The sequence below is a fragment of the Gasterosteus aculeatus genome, chromosome 11 (genome assembly GCF_964276395.1).
Source record: "Gasterosteus aculeatus chromosome 11, fGasAcu3.hap1.1, whole genome shotgun sequence".
NCBI lineage: Eukaryota > Metazoa > Chordata > Actinopteri > Perciformes > Gasterosteidae > Gasterosteus > Gasterosteus aculeatus.
The window spans coordinates 5,091,054-5,106,517 of NC_135699.1; the positions used below are offsets into that span (position 1 = coordinate 5,091,054).

Sequence of the window (15,464 nt, forward strand, 5' to 3'; positions counted from 1 at the left end):
AAACGGGGCACACCAATAACTAAGAAAGCCCCTTTAGAGCACATCCACTGTGTTTTGTTTACCCTACAGCTCCCCCGCACATTCCTTTAACAACAGTTTAGAAACCTGCAGAATGTAACCTAAGCAGCGACGTTTCTACTGCAGAGATCATCAAGGCTTCCTGCCTTCTTCTTTCCCTATAAACTCTACGCAGTGTGTGTGTTTCCCTCGGGTGCTTCGGCTCAGGTGCACTGTGACAAAGTCACCCTCGCGCACACACTCTGTTACCAAATGAGCCATTACTCTTCACTTTAACCAATTATGTGCAAAAGCCGAAAGGAGGTCAGCGGGAGGCCGGTCACCCGAGTGTCCTCCTCTAGTGCTGCAGCTCACTGACCTGCTGGACAATAATACGGAGTCAATACACGACAGCGACTTATCCGCATTCCTCCTCCCTGTCCTCTCCTTCTCCCGGCGTTGTCCCAAGGCCCCCCCCCCCCCCGCCGCCCGCTGCATAGCAACAAGCCGCCAGGTGACCGCGGCTGCCTGTCTCTCCTGTAGACGCCCCCCAAGTCTCTTGTTCCCGCGGAATGAAGCGCTTCCTCTCGTGCTGCTATGGAACGTGATGTTTGCATGTGACACAAAGTGTCCCTTTCCTCTCGTTCATATCCGTGATTCATGCTCTTCATTTTATCCACCCGCCCCGTTCTTCGTTCCCTCTCTCTCGCTGCGGAGGTAAAGACACCGTCCTCTCCCAGTCCTTTCCTCCCTCCGTGCCCCCCCTCCCCCCTCCTCCCTTCTCCCTTTCTCCTCTCTGAAGTGCTCCCTTATCCGTCTCTGCGTTTCATATGAATGCAGCTCGGGGTTTGATCAATAAGGAAGTAAAGGTGCTCCTGGTGTTAATGTTGCCGAGGAAGAGGCTCCTGTTTATTGGGCTTAGTCAGAGCCACAACCCCCCCTCACCCTCCCCGCCCCCCTCCCCCATATCATCTGCCTTCAGTGGACAATATTCCCCCATGTGCTCTGTCTACGCCCTCGTTTGTGCAGTGCGACTACACACAGTGTGTGCGTGTGTGTGTAATGGTGGGAGGAACTGGGTCATGTTTACCTTGCGCCTTTGTGGATGCTGAGAGCGCCTTCCTCCTGCATATCTAATCTCCCCCCCGTCTCCCCCCTCACTGAACCTGCACTCACCCCGTTCCCCCGTAATAAATCGACTTTACCTTCATCTTGCTCTCATGTCACAATCGCACTCTCTGACCCACCTACGTCTCCTGCACACCTCCATCCCTCACTCCGGCCCTCTTCATCCTCCCCCGCCTCCCCTTCCTTGATCTTGAACCACCATCTAGGGCGCCGCTCTGAAATTTGGACTGTCAGTTCAGCGGCGACGGGTTCATACACATAGCACCAGGTGTATTGACAGCTCACAGGGCGGGGGGGGGGGGGGAGGGGGGGGGCAGTGCGCCGTGCGTGTGTGTGTGTGTGTGAGAGAGTTTCTGTGTTTACAGCCGGCCCCCATCGATTTCCTGCAGCGCTGAGAATCCATGAACCAAGAATAGGCCAGAGCGCCCCCCCCCCTCCGTCTTACTGATGTGAAGCGCGCTCGGCCGATGAGGCGAAAGGCCTCGCCGCCATCAGCCGGGCGCATCGACTGTGCTGCCGCGAGCGCTTTAAGGTTAAAGAACAGTGTCAGGATTTGATTGATCCAATTTGGAGGGTGTGAAATGGCACAACCGCAGTTTATCGGACCGGCCCGTTCAATCCAACCAATATCAACAGGGCCAGTTAAGGATCGGATCGATCGGGACATCCTGCGCGCGGTTTGAATGGCCGATAGATGAGGTGGCGCCGGCTCTGTTTTGTAAACGTGTTGCGACGCCTTCACTGGCACGGGCGTAAGCGGTCACCATACGTGCAGGACGAAGCTCGCCGCGTGTTTCTCTTGCAATCCCACAGGGGGCCGAGTTAGAGGCCGCGTTAAAAGGTACACGCGAAGCGGCCTAGAGAGCTTTTCAGGTCTGTGTCAGGAGCCTTAATCCAAACAACTGTATGATGGGGGGGGGGTTGAAAACAGCGCATCCTCTGCCTCTCTGTTCCTCGCGCTGCGCTTCAGCTCGGTCAACTCCTGTGCCGACACTGCGAGCGTCACGAGGGTGTGCGTTTGTGTGTGCGTGTAGAGCGGCTAATGTGTCCTGCTCACATGTAAACCCATGTGACCGAGAGAGAGAGAGAGAGAGAGGAAGTCAAAGACAAAGTAGTGCTCCTCTTTATTCCCAGCTGCTGTTATGACACACACACACACACACACACACACACACACACACAGTATTTTGGAAACTAAAGCCTATTTTGAAAAGCCTTTGCATTAAATTGTGAGGGTTTAAGAAACGCTTCCTCATAATGGTGTTTGAGGTGTGAACGTGAGTCCACAGGCGGATACGGAGGTGACTCAGTGTTGTAGCGACTGCTATTAAGTGCCTGAAACATCAATTAATTGAGCTCGTCCATCCTTTTCCTCCCTCGCCTGTCGCCCCTGTTCTCCCTTAACTCGGCCTCTCATCTCCGTCTGCCGCCCCCCCCCCCCCGGGCGCTCATTTCTTATCTGGGCCGGGCGGAGGCAGGCGGGCAGGGATGGATGACGGAGGAAATTGAATTCTCCTCCATCGCGTGCCCCCCCCCCCTCCCGCGCGGTGTTTACCTGCGTCTCTCTCTCTGTGTTTTTATTTCCTCCGCAGTTGCCGAACAAGCAACAGGAAAAGCCTGATCCTGACCACCACCTCTCCCACGCTGCCTCGCCCTCACTCGCCTCTCCCCCTCCCCGGGCACCTCGGTACGTGGAGGAATGCGCGGTGACTTTGACTTCTTGCATGGCTCTGCCTTGATACAGATGATACGAAACACCAAATCCGCCTGAGGCTCACTAATAAAACCGTTTTATCTCCCTTGCTTATTTAGTATCTGTGCTCCTCCATTTTTTACTTTGTTTCAAGTCGCTGAACTAAGCTGACCGGCCGCTGGCTCTAGTTTTATATCCAGTATTCAGTGGCATCAAACTGCTCAGGATAATGGAGAAGCAAATGTCCCAAAATGTAAAACTATGAGTACTGTTTGACATTAAATAAATGGTCAATACCAAACGGCCCCCGTGCATCTTGACTCTTCTCCTTGTGGTGGAAATGAGCGGCACCTCGTCACGGTTTGATCCCTGAATGCGATCCAGACAAAACGCTGGTGTAGGTTACAACCTCGACCTCATTTCCGTCTATGAAAAAGCCGCCAATCACATCTTTCAGTCCAGTTTTCAAAGCGCCAACAGACCAAGGCAGGAGGGATAAAAAGCTACAAAATATTATTCAGGCTGAAAATCAATGATAGGGCTTTGTGATTTGAAAAAGAATTAAAAAATCAATTTCACCCCCTTTTACTCCCCCGAAAAGCCGAGCCGACGGGAGTCAGGCGGTCGCGTTGAGCCACAGACTCGGTGCGATGCTTTGTTGAACTTTCTCTTTCTAAACCTCCTTCCAAGTTTGCGTCTCATCCTGTGTCCCATGTCTTGTCCCCCCCCCACCAGGAAGCAGCCCCCTGGACAGCCCGCGAAACTTCTCCCCCAGCAACCCGGCGCACTTCTCCTTCGCCTCCTCCAGAAGGTCGCTGCATATGTTGAGCGTTTACTCGTCCCCGGTCAACATTACATTTAGACGAGAGGGCTCCTCCGGCTTTGTGGCAACACTTTGGTGAACGTTTTAACAAAACAATGCCTCAATGTGCACAAAACCAATGGAGGAATGGCTTTTTTTTCCCGAGAAAAGCCCCCGGGACAAACTGCACGGGACAGAGGTCATCGCTCTAATGGGTTCTATTTCTTCACTGCTGCTGAAATTGAGATGACTCCACATTATATGGGGGAGAAAGAGTTGTCAGGGTTTTGTCTCCTGTCAGAATTAGTTCACTGGTACTAATAAGTAATGATATTTCTAGACAGTTAAAAGCCAAGCAAACACGTGTCTGGGCTTTCTGCGTGCGGCAGGTTTTTAACTGATGCCTCGCGTGTGTTCTCTGCAGAGACGGACGCCGATGGTCTTTGGCGTCTTTGCCTTCCTCTGGATATGGAACCAACACGCCCAGCTCGACGGTAAACAACTTCTCACACCCCCACTCACATAACAAAGGGATTCCCAGCCACTACACATCTATACAAGGTGTACAGAAGATGAGAAAGGACTCTTCTTCTCCTCACTGGATTTATTACATGAAACATGGGCCCACTTGTGTTCTTCAATACAGCATGATGTTCATTTCAAAAACGATGCTCCATTTAGAGTCAAATAGTCTATGAAGCAGGGTTGGCTTTGATTGACAGGTTGCTGTGAACGCAACTCTTCACAGTGCATGCTCACTTAATGAAAAACAATCAAAACATTTTGGTTTCCTAAAAATGTCTTGTTAAGCATATTATTACAGCCTCCCCAGTAAAATGGTAGAAGTATGAATACAAATTTTGATATTAAACCAAAATATTTCATTTTTATCAATATCCACTTTTACATAATTCTTAAAGTCTTAAAGAACAGTCAGTTCTTAATGCAAATCAAGAATGGCAGCTTTAGGTCAAACATAAAAGGTTGGGATCCACGGGAAAAACTACTACGATTACCACATCTCTAGAGTCTCATTTTTTATCCTCCGTCAGAATCTCACCGTGCCAATGACTTCATCATCATTATGTAGCTTCTGTTGAAAGTCTTCAAATCATTGAACACTCAAACAACACACTGCCAACAATACTCTGAGAAGATGAACACGACGGTCACGTTTGTGCCGTAGATCTGAATCTACAGCCAGAAACCTGTTAGCGCAGCGACTAGAAACAGGGGGAAGCGGCTAACAGCCCATAAACTCTCCTCTCACCAACACCGTGTTGACAGACATGGATCAGTAGGACGCGCATGAACTTTGCTTCATTCCTCCCTTTTTAAATCAGTCACCTGTGATGGATCAGGGATCCGTCCCTCGGTAAGCAAAGTAAATGTAAAAGCTTGAGGTCTCACTGCTCTGATGAAGGCGAAGGATGGGCGAGACGAAGGTCTGTCTGTGAGACATTGGACACCTTTATTCACATTTAAAAGTCCTACTGTCCCTGCAAAATGTAGTAATAATGTATTTATAATGAGGCTGTTGGTCCATCTCCCCCCACTCTGATATTCCTGTTTCTCGTCCTCATCTGCTAACCCCCCCCCCCCCCCCCCCTCTCTCCCCGGCACTCCTAATCCTCTCCCCGCCCTCGCCCGTTTCCTCTTCCTCCTCCACCCTTTTTGCCGCCGCCTGCCCTCCTCGTCCTCCTCGGCATTTCCCTCGCTCCAGTCCTCCAGCTCCTCTCAGGAGCGCTTGCACCAGCTGCCCTTCCAGCCCACCATGGATGAGCTCCACTTCTTATCCAAGCACTTTGGCAGCACCGAGAGCATCACGGATGACGACGGGGGCCACTGCTCTCCGCACATGCGCCCGCGCTCCCGCAGTCTCAGGTCAGCACCACCACCACCACCACCACCCAGCAGATTAAAACGGCCCAAAAGCACCATCCTCTTTGATGAAATGATGCTGTAAAAGCAGATTTACTGGGGTTGCCGCTGCTTGATCTCATCATGGCTTTTACGTAACCTCCTGGTTTAAAGATAACATGCCGGATTCTATCAGCATGTGAAATTAACATGTTAACAGGAGAGGTTTCAGTGTGTATATTCGGGCAAGGTCACTAGATCACTAATCTTCTTGGTCTAGTAAGACTAGTAATTTATGATTTCCGTTTTTAGCTAAATTAAACCAGACGCTGCTTATACACATTTGGCTGCCTTTTTATTATACAGCGTTGTTATTGTTGGCGTAATCAGTTCAGCAAGTAGTAACTTCAAATAATATATAAAGAGTTCATTTACCTCACTTAGAGCCTAAGTTACAGTTTTGCGGAGGGAAAAGATTCAACATAATAACCCTGTAATGTCAGTTTTAAACACGCTGACATTTGAGTGATTTGTTTGCTTTGTCTTCAATTTTTCTAGATGGTAAATATGTTATTTTTACTTACAGTCTCACTTAATATTGAACCGGATAGACATAAACTACTTTTATTGCGTGAGTGTAAGTGCTAATTAGCACTTTCCAATCTTAAACCCGGTTCAGGTGTTGGTTGTCAGAGCGCATTATAACACATTTCTTTGTGAAAAGCCGAATGTTTTAAATGTTAACTATATTCCCTCCTCTTCCCAGCCCGGGGCGCTCCTCCTCCTGTTATGATAACGAGATAGTCATGATGAACCATGTGTACAAAGATCGCTTTCCAAAGGTGAGACACACACACACACGATAAATATCATTCTCCATAAGAAAGCCGTGAACAAATCCATAACCCACAAAGCAGTAAACCAATGTCTCACGTCCTTCTAATCCTATTTAATCAGAGCTCATATTCTAGAGAAATAAAAAGGGGATTTAATTTACGATTGAGCGTGTTCAGATATTTGCACAGTAAACGCTAATCAGAGTTAAAGGAAAATAAAATAAAAAAGGAGCCGGGGGTGTTTGCTGAACCACAGCAAACGGGATTATGTGGCGCTGCCAAGTCGCGGTGCGCTTACGCAGCGAGGGAGAATATTAAGTGTAGTCACTGCACTCACTGAACAGTTCAACAAAGAGACTCTCCCTTTTTTTCCCCGTGTTTCTTCCCTTTACTCTCTTGGCCGGCCGTGGTTTGTATCAAAGGAAACACGCCGACAGGATCCCCAGAGATACAAATCAAGCCCCAGGAAATTGGGCAGTAATGAGTTCATTGGAGGTAAAAGCTCTTCTCCTCACGGAATTCAAATGGGACAAAAGTCAGAGCAAAGCCGCGGCGCCACGCTGTTCTGAACCTCGGGTCACATGGCCCTGGGTCTTCTGAAGGAACACTTTTGTCGACGTAACTGCTGACGCTCCTACTCTGCCCATTCTCACCATCGCTCCTGGTCTCCGGCGCTCCACCAGGCCACAGCACAGATGGAGGGGAGGCTGGCCGAGTTCATCCAGGCTTTCTCTCCGGAGAACGTTCTCCCGCTGGCCGACGGAGTCCTCAGCTTCATTCACCACCAGATCGCCGAGCTGTCCAGGGACTGCCTGGCCAAGTCCCGCGAGGGCCTCATCACCTCCGTCTACTTCTTTGAGCTGCAGGAGAACCTGGAGAAGCTTCTTCAGGATGTGAGTTTAACAAAAGATTCAGTGCTGACAAACCTCGACAGCTTTATGGTTCCGCCCTCAGAAGCAACGAAATTTGTCATTTTGAAGAGAAAAAAAATATCTGCACTTTTAATTTACATTTTTACACAAATACAAAACTAAATAATAACATAGGATTTTAATATTGGGACAAAAACATAAAGAGTATTACATTTCCTTAGCATTGAAAAGCTTCACATGATAGAGACCATGAAACTAACTCGTCCATCCTCCGGTGATGTGATGCTGTGGGAGCTCAAGTCTCCTAATTTCATTTAAACCTGTGATGCCTTTTGAGAGGAGACGGGATTGAAATCGTTGCGGTAAATGCAGGCTAATCGAGCTCGGAGACCATAACAGGTATCAGGCAATTTCATCACCCATCTCATTTTGCCGGCTTGATTAGATCGCTGGCATTACTCTGGGGTGTTTTTTTCAGAATCAGATGATGATCAAATGTCTCAGCTTTTTTTTTTAAGCTTTTCTCACCACGTCTGTCTTCTTGGGCCCAAATCTCTCCTCTCTCTCTGTGTGTCTCTCTCTCTCTGTGTGTCTCTCTCTCTGTGTGTCTCTCTCTCTGTGTGTCTCTCTCTCTGTGTCTCTCTCTCTGTGTGTCTCTCTCTCTCTGTGTGTCTCTCTCTCTGTGTGTCTCTCTCTCTGTGTCTCTCTCTCTGTGTGTCTCTCTCTCTGTGTCTCTCTCTCTGTGTGTCTCTCTCTCTCTGTGTGTCTCTCTCTCTCTGTGCGTCTCTCTCTCTGTGTCTCTCTCTCTGTGTCTCTCTCTCTGTGTGTCAGGCCTTCGAGCGTTCGGAGAGCACCGAGGTAGCCTTCGTCACGGAGTTGGCGAAGAAGCTTCTCATCGTCATCTCCCGACCGGCCAGGCTTCTGGAGTGTCTGGTAAGATGACGTTCTACGCCGCCACGTTCTCGGTCCTCCCCCCCCCCCCCCCCCTTGCCCTTCATCGCAGAAGCTTTCCACGGGGCACGTACCGCTTGTGACTCGAGACGAACGGATTTTCTTCAGTTAAGCGTTGGCACGGACACTTGTTTTGCTAGCCCATTAAAAGCAATTAAGCCCCCCCCCCCGATGTACCACACAGCAGGGGGCAGAAAATCTAACTGAAAGCGACGGTGCAGGCCGTCTGGATTTACATTTAGATTAGAATTTGCCTCGCCACAGTACGGCTGACACCAGCCGGCAGCCCCCCTGTGTGTGTGTGTTTGTCTCGCTGTGGTTTTATAAGCGTCTCACCACTCGATGAGTCATGCCACAGTTTAAAATGCTTAACATGAGGAATTATTCCTAGTTTCTATCATTTTATTATCTGGTCTGCACTGGCCCAATGATTCTTGGGGGGGGGGGTGGAATGAAAGATGTATGGTTAAATACAACATACAGCTTGTAAAGTGTAGCTTTCAAAGGGAAAGTCGACGGCTCCTCCCAGAAAGCGGCCTTGGACTCGCTCCAGAATCGTCCCCTAACCGCTCAAAGCGCTGGCTTCACTTGGATATGGAAGAAATGGCTGATTAACGTCGGCGCTCGCGTCTCAACTGGTTTCCAGGAGTTCAATCCCGAGGAGTTCTACCATCTGCTGGAGGCAGCAGAGGACCACGCCAAGGAGGGTCACTTGATGAAGACGGACATTCCCCGGTACATCATCAGCCAGCTGGGACTGACCAGAGACCTTATTGAAGGTGAGACAGAAACGCACAGATGTGACTCGCCACAAGATGAATGCGCCGACGTCCGGCTTAAACTGCGCTTTGTCCGTCGCCAGATATGGTAACTCTCGATAGCTACGACAGCGAGGGGCCGCTAACGCCCGAAACCGATGACTCGACGGAGGTGAGACCCGCGATTAACCCGTCAACCGTTTTCTCCGCATCCGCCATGGAGAGAGCTGCTCCACCCTCGTGGACGCGATGTCTCAAATTTGGGCCCAACGTCCACCTGGAATCAATGACGCACGGATAGATTGTGAACACACGAAACACCTTTCTGCTCACAGCTCAAGAATTCAAACGCTAATTCTCACAATTTCACACAAATGTTTAATAATATGATGAATACGCAGTCACGACATTTTGGACAGACGGTGATGTAAACTGTAACTCTACTAATTAATTTCTGCTGAGTGACTATGAAGTGGCTTTTCACAGAAAAGGTCTGCTTCATTTACTAATGACTCGGCATATATACACACACACATCTAATTTAGTTAATATATGCTGATGCATTAAAAACAGGATCCTTTGAATCTGTGGGCCATCCCTGCAGCATTAGGCCTCCAACTGCCAAAATGCAGTAGGCCAATAATATATATATATATATATGTATTTTAGTTATTATTTAAATGGGCATCGCTGCAGTTACAGTGCCAGAAGAATATGCAATTTTTCCTGACAGTGAGACAATCTAAATGTCTTCCGTCATGTTGGATCATCTTTGATATCGGCATTGCGATCTCGGATCCACAGGGTAAGATGAGAGCGATGAAAGCGCCAGAAGAAGCTGACTTCCAGAGCATCAAGCTGATCAGTAACGGAGCCTACGGGTGAGTAGCACGTGAGGGCGTACCCGCGTTACTTCCACATGTCAGGGACACTACTTTTATATTTATTTAATTGACTTTGTTTTACGAGCAACGCGGCGGCCACAGCTTGCGAGTAACCCGTGCCCCTCTTTGTGCGTGTGTGTGTGTGTGTGTGCACTAGCGCCGTGTACCTGGTGCGTCACCTAGAGACCCGCCAGCGGTTTGCCATGAAGAAGATCAATAAGCAGAACCTGATCCTGAGGAACCAAATCCAGCAGGCCTTCGTGGAGAGAGACATCCTCACCTTCGCAGAGAATCCCTTTGTCGTCTCCATGTTCTGTTCCTTCGAAACCCGCCGGCACCTGTGCATGGTCATGGAGTACGTAGAGGGTAAGTATACGTGTGTGTGTGTGTGTGTGTGTGTGTGTGTGTGTGTGTGTGACGGTGGGAAAAAATAATTTGGTTCAAATCAACCTTCTCAATTATGTCATGAGTTGTGTTCCTTGTCAGGCTATTACCATTTCAACTACACATTGTGTGTGTGTGTGTGTGTGTGTGTGTATATATATACATATAAAAATATATTTTTATATATCATATATTTTATTTTAAAGTCGATTGACTTTAGAATGCAACGCTGTTTCATCCCCTGTCCATTTATTGTGTTATTTTCATTGACTAACTAATAGTGTGCGTTTAGAATAAGCATGCAGTATGGATATGCAACACTAGCGTTCATCGCATGCTAATGCAGGCTCAAGGAGTGCGTTGTGTTGTGCGTGTTGTGCGGCCGTCTGAGGTGGTCTATAGGGCTCGAGGGGTCGGGGGGTCGGGGGCCGGAGGTGCGGCAGCGAGACCGATCAAATGTTGACTTGTGCCGGCAGGTGGAGACTGTGCCACCCTGCTGAAGAACATCGGGGCCCTTCCCGTGGAGATGGCGCGCATGTACTTCGCAGAGACCGTGCTCGCGCTGGAGTACTTGCACAACTACGGCATCGTGCACCGTGACCTCAAGCCCGACAAGTAAGACGGGGTCGTAGCGCTGTAGACGACGCCGTTGCTTTCGCTGTTTAAAAAGAATGTGTGCATTCACCGTTTGATATGTTGTCAGCCTCCTGATCACCGCGATGGGTCACATCAAGCTCACAGACTTTGGCCTTTCTAAGATGGGTCTCATGAGTCTGACCACCAACTTGTACGAGGGGCACATAGAGAAGGACACGCGTGAGTTCTTGGATAAACAGGTAAGACAAACGACTCCAAATCCATTTGGAGGTAACTCCGGCAACGCAGAGTTCCTTTGATTTCCCTTTTGAAATAATCCCCCGATGTAGCCGTATGCTGCGTCTCCCAGGTGACGTTCCGACATGAAACGTCCTTCGATGTCTTCATCTCTATGCAAAGATATTCCCCCGTCATTGTGTGCCAGGCACATCTGAAGCGAGGAGAACACAGCCGGCAGAACAATCCGCCCGTTTTTTTTTGCCCTCCGTCATTATAATCAAATTCTCCTTTTTTAGGTGAGGTTTATTTGCTTGAGGCTTTCCTTCAGCGCTCGCGCTTTAAAACTAAGCCTCGCCGTGTCTGAATCTGTTCAGCGCATAAGCCATCTGCTCATGAAAACCCCTGGCTGGGGCTCTCCTGGCACCTCCAAGGTGGTCTCCTTAGCCGGGTGGAACCATGCATAGAATATGACTGAAGAAGAAATCCATTTTTTCCTCAGGTGTGCGGAACTCCAGAGTACATCGCCCCGGAGGTTATTCTCCGTCAAGGTTACGGGAAGCCGGTGGACTGGTGGGCTATGGGCATCATCCTGTACGAGTTCCTGCTGGGCTGCGTTCCTTTCTTTGGAGACACCCCGGAGGAGCTGTTCGGGCAGGTCATTACAGGTGAGGGACCAAAGGGCCGAAGTTACATGATCCTTTAATTCAACACACTTTTCCTCACGCATTTCCTCTCTCTCTCTCCTCACTGTAGACGACATAGTGTGGCCAGAAGGGGATGAGGCTCTCCCTGTCGACGCCCAGCACCTCATCTCCTCCCTGCTGCAGACCAATCCACTAGTTCGACTAGGCACAGGTCAGTCACCCGGTCGTCCCTGCAGGATCTAGTTTGGCCAAAACCATCGGCCCTTTTTACATTTTTCTAGAGGTAAATGTTTTTGTGTGGTTTAGGATTTAAGTTTTTGCAATCAAAACTTTATTTGCCATTATCAACCAACAATTTAAAGCATTCATTACTATTATCTTTCTTTATTATCTTTAACTATTTCATTATTATTATTATCAGCAAACAATTTTAACTCAAATTTAATTTAATCTCCAAAGTGCTGCTCTGTCAATATGTGTTTTGTTTCATTCTTTCTAAATCATTACAAATGGCCTCAGCCCCTGGGGTGATGTTGCATGTACCCTTGTTGTTGAGAACCACTGACCTGGAACACTAACTCTCTAGCCGCTAGGCTCACAGTTCACTTTACCCAAATAAGTCGCCTAGCATCTGGGTTAAAATGCCTCTTACCTGCCTGTCTCCGTGTCGCCCCTCCCTCCCTCCCCCCCGGCCTGCAGGCGGTGCTTTCGAAGTGAAGCAGCACTCGTTCTTCGCGGCGGTGAACTGGAACAGCCTACTGAGACAGAAGGCTGAGTTCATTCCTCACCTCGAGTCAGAGGAAGACACCAGCTACTTTGACAGTAAGTCTCCAGCATGGGATTAGGGGCACGGACCGCACGGCCCCCTGTTACCACGGTTACTACAGTAAATGTGGCGGTAAGAGCTACGCTGATTTTCGTATTGATCTCCAGCCCGATCCGAGCGCTACCACCACGTGCAGTCATACGACGAGGACGACACCAACGACGATGAGCCCGTGGAGATCCATCGCTTTTCATCCTGCTCCCCTCGCTTCAGCAAGGTCGGAGCGGACGTTCACATCCAAACAGAGAGATTGTTTGAACCCTTTGAAATTGCGAACGCTCGGTTATGCAGAACAAACCAATGCCGACCGTGCCTTTTTATTGTGTGGGCCCGCAGGTGTACAGCAGCATGGAGCATCTGTCCCAGCTGGAGCACAAACCCCCCGGCGTGACCCTGCGGGAGCACAAGGTGCCCCGGGAGGATCGAGTGGCCAAGAGAGAAAGCCTGGGCAGCCTCACATTAAGGGACAAGAGCTGGAGGACTGGATCGCCTGAGATGTGAGCGTCGCAACCGGACCTATTTCAACTTACAGAAACGGACGACCCTACAATATAAAAAACACATGATATTGCTTGAGAATAACACTTTTGACTGCTGGGCTTTTCTCAGGAAGCGCTTATCCTGCTCTGAGTCCTCCTTCACCGAGAGCGACTACAGCCCGCCGTCCGGCGCCCGAAGACGCTTCTCCGCCCTCATGGACACGCACCGCCTGGCCTCCCCTCTGGAGGTCGACTCCGAGCAGCCCGTCCCCGTCAGGCAGGCTCCGGTGACGACCAGAGGGACGTCCCTAGAAGGAGCCACGGGCGCCGTCACCTCTCAAGGCGATCTGAGAACACTCCTCAAAGATGGCGGCGGGCCCACGGCCGGAGGTAAGAAGAGATGAAAATTCCCGATATTCCCTATTCTGCGTTTGATCACAATTCATAACCAGCGCTTCATGTCACCTCCGTGTCACAGAGAAGGTGTCGAGGCCGGCTGAAGCGCCGTTGCTTCTGCCAGGAAATGCCGGCGTTCTGGGGCTCCCAGACCCTCAAGGGCCCCGCGGGGCCGCCACCGACCTGGTGCTGCGGAGGGTCCGCCACCAGCAGCTGTCAGCTGAAGGAGAGAAACGTAACCCGCGACCAGGGACCAAAGTGATCAAATCTGCCTCCGCTACGGCTTTGTCTGTCATCATCCCTGCGGGTAAATGCTGCTTATAAGACAGGAGCAAAATACCCGAAAAAAGCTGCCTTTCAACCTAAACTCCCGTCGCTCTCTCCTCAGTGGAGCAACATGTCGCCTCCCCGCTGGCGAGCCCGATGTCGCCCCACTCCATCTCGTCCAACCCGTCCTCCCGGGACTCTTCTCCCAGCAGAGACTACTCTCCCATGGTCAACGTCCTGCACTCTCCCATCACCATCCACCGCTCGGGGAAGAAGTACGGCTTCACTCTGCGAGCCATCAGAGTCTACATGGGAGACAGTGATGTTTACAGCCTACATCACATGGTCTGGGTGAGGGAGCAGAGCAAATTATCAAACTTTATTTTTTCGAGCATATTTTATACATCGCCCAGCTCAAAATGCTTCATGTGAAATTCAACAAACTAAAGGGTGCCAAAGAGAAACATTGAATCCAAAATGTTTTTTAATATTTTTAGTAGATAGGACAAACAAAAAACTGCCTTGTAAACTGCCGTTACATTTAATACTACAGTGTTCAATAAACTTTATAAAGATTAAAGAGGAATCAATGCTAAACCATTCAGGGTTTTGATACATTTAAGGACATTGCAAAAGTCAGGAGGAGGAATAGACGAAGTATGTAAGTTATGGTCCAACGTTTGCATCATGCTATCTAGTTTGATCAGATGATCCCTCAGACCTTTTAAAGCAGCCTTTTCTAATTGTCAGCTATTTGGTTTGAGCACCAGCAATATGCACATTGTTGTGTGTCGTCTGCATAGTTATAAACTTTTAGATTACGTACCTGAGTGGAATCTATCCTGTAGAATGCAAAATATAGCGGACCAAATACAAAACACACCATATTTCATATCATAACGGATATCTGAAAGATGGATCACCAACCTTTTATGCAACAGAGTCAAACCTTTTAGTGAAGTGTGACACTTGGTTTCGCTTTAGCATTGAGATAGCTTTCCTGTGTAAATGCCTTTTTTTGTTCTAACCACAGCATGTGGAGGATGGGGGTCCCGCCCAGGAAGCTGGTCTTAGCGCTGGTGACCTCATCACTCATGTAAACGGAGAGTCCGTCCACGGTCTGGTCCATACAGAGGTGGTGGAGCTCATCCTGAAGGTTTGTATGGGGTGTATCTATGGGATCTGTTGAAATGTGCTTTTAAAATAATATATCATTTAAATATATATATATATACCTTCAGAGTGGAAACAAGGTGACAGTTACAACTACTCCGTTTGAGAACACCTCTATAAAAGTCGGCCCGGCCCGGAGGTCCAGCTATAAATCCAAGATGGCGCGGCGCAGCAAGCGGATCGGAGCCAAGGAGGGACCAGAGTGCGTTACTGCGATATACATGCATTGTCTTTTGTGCTTTACACGCCTTTATTCGCCTCACCGTATGCGTTTCCTTTCAGGAAGAAGAGAAGCTCCCTCTTCAGGAAAATCACCAAGCAGTCCAACCTGCTCCACACCAGCCGCAGCCTCTCCTCCTTGAATCGCTCTCTTTCATCCGGGGACAGTCTCCCAGGCTCCCCCACCCACGGCCTCTCCGCCCGCTCGCCCACTCAGAGTTACCGCTCCACGCTCACCGAGTCCCCTCTCATGGGTTAGCTCCTCCATATTTTTTGAGCAGTGAGCGTTAAAGTGCCGCACCACCGCTCGCTGCGGTTGTGTGTGCTCTAACCCCACCTGACCGTGGCGTCACTGCACCTATTTGAAAGTGGTCGACGGTGGTGAAGGGGGAGAGCGGGTGTCGAATGTTGTTTATTTCCTGTCGTCCCATTTTTCTCTCTTATCTCTGGATCCATCATTGTTTTTGGGATGTCAGTGA

At 49.4% G+C, this 15,464-nt stretch overlaps 1 protein-coding gene across 4 annotated transcripts in view; it reads left to right on the forward strand.

The window, feature by feature from the left end:
* The window catches only part of LOC120828469 (microtubule-associated serine/threonine-protein kinase 1), a 28,981-nt gene that overhangs the window by 10,003 nt on the left and 3,514 nt on the right, over positions 1–15,464 (forward strand). For 2 of the 4 annotated variants that reach the window (XM_040192058.2, XM_040192059.2), the window contains exons 3-26: positions 2,718–2,812; positions 3,554–3,629; positions 4,045–4,114; positions 5,344–5,504; positions 6,247–6,322; positions 7,000–7,209; positions 8,020–8,121; positions 8,786–8,918; positions 9,002–9,069; positions 9,702–9,778; positions 9,939–10,147; positions 10,642–10,780; positions 10,869–11,001; positions 11,481–11,646; positions 11,735–11,836; positions 12,325–12,447; positions 12,559–12,668; positions 12,788–12,948; positions 13,061–13,320; positions 13,409–13,633; positions 13,715–13,944; positions 14,627–14,749; positions 14,835–14,968; positions 15,049–15,239. In XM_040192058.2, the coding sequence (XP_040047992.2) occupies positions 2,718–2,812; positions 3,554–3,629; positions 4,045–4,114; positions 5,344–5,504; positions 6,247–6,322; positions 7,000–7,209; positions 8,020–8,121; positions 8,786–8,918; positions 9,002–9,069; positions 9,702–9,778; positions 9,939–10,147; positions 10,642–10,780; positions 10,869–11,001; positions 11,481–11,646; positions 11,735–11,836; positions 12,325–12,447; positions 12,559–12,668; positions 12,788–12,948; positions 13,061–13,320; positions 13,409–13,633; positions 13,715–13,944; positions 14,627–14,749; positions 14,835–14,968; positions 15,049–15,239 (3,374 nt within the window). The remainder of the gene's footprint in view (positions 1–2,717; positions 2,813–3,553; positions 3,630–4,044; positions 4,115–5,343; positions 5,505–6,246; positions 6,323–6,999; positions 7,210–8,019; positions 8,122–8,785; positions 8,919–9,001; positions 9,070–9,701; positions 9,779–9,938; positions 10,148–10,641; positions 10,781–10,868; positions 11,002–11,480; positions 11,647–11,734; positions 11,837–12,324; positions 12,448–12,558; positions 12,669–12,787; positions 12,949–13,060; positions 13,321–13,408; positions 13,634–13,714; positions 13,945–14,626; positions 14,750–14,834; positions 14,969–15,048; positions 15,240–15,464) is intronic. The other 2 variants (XM_040192060.2, XM_040192062.2) reach the window with 1 other exon arrangement.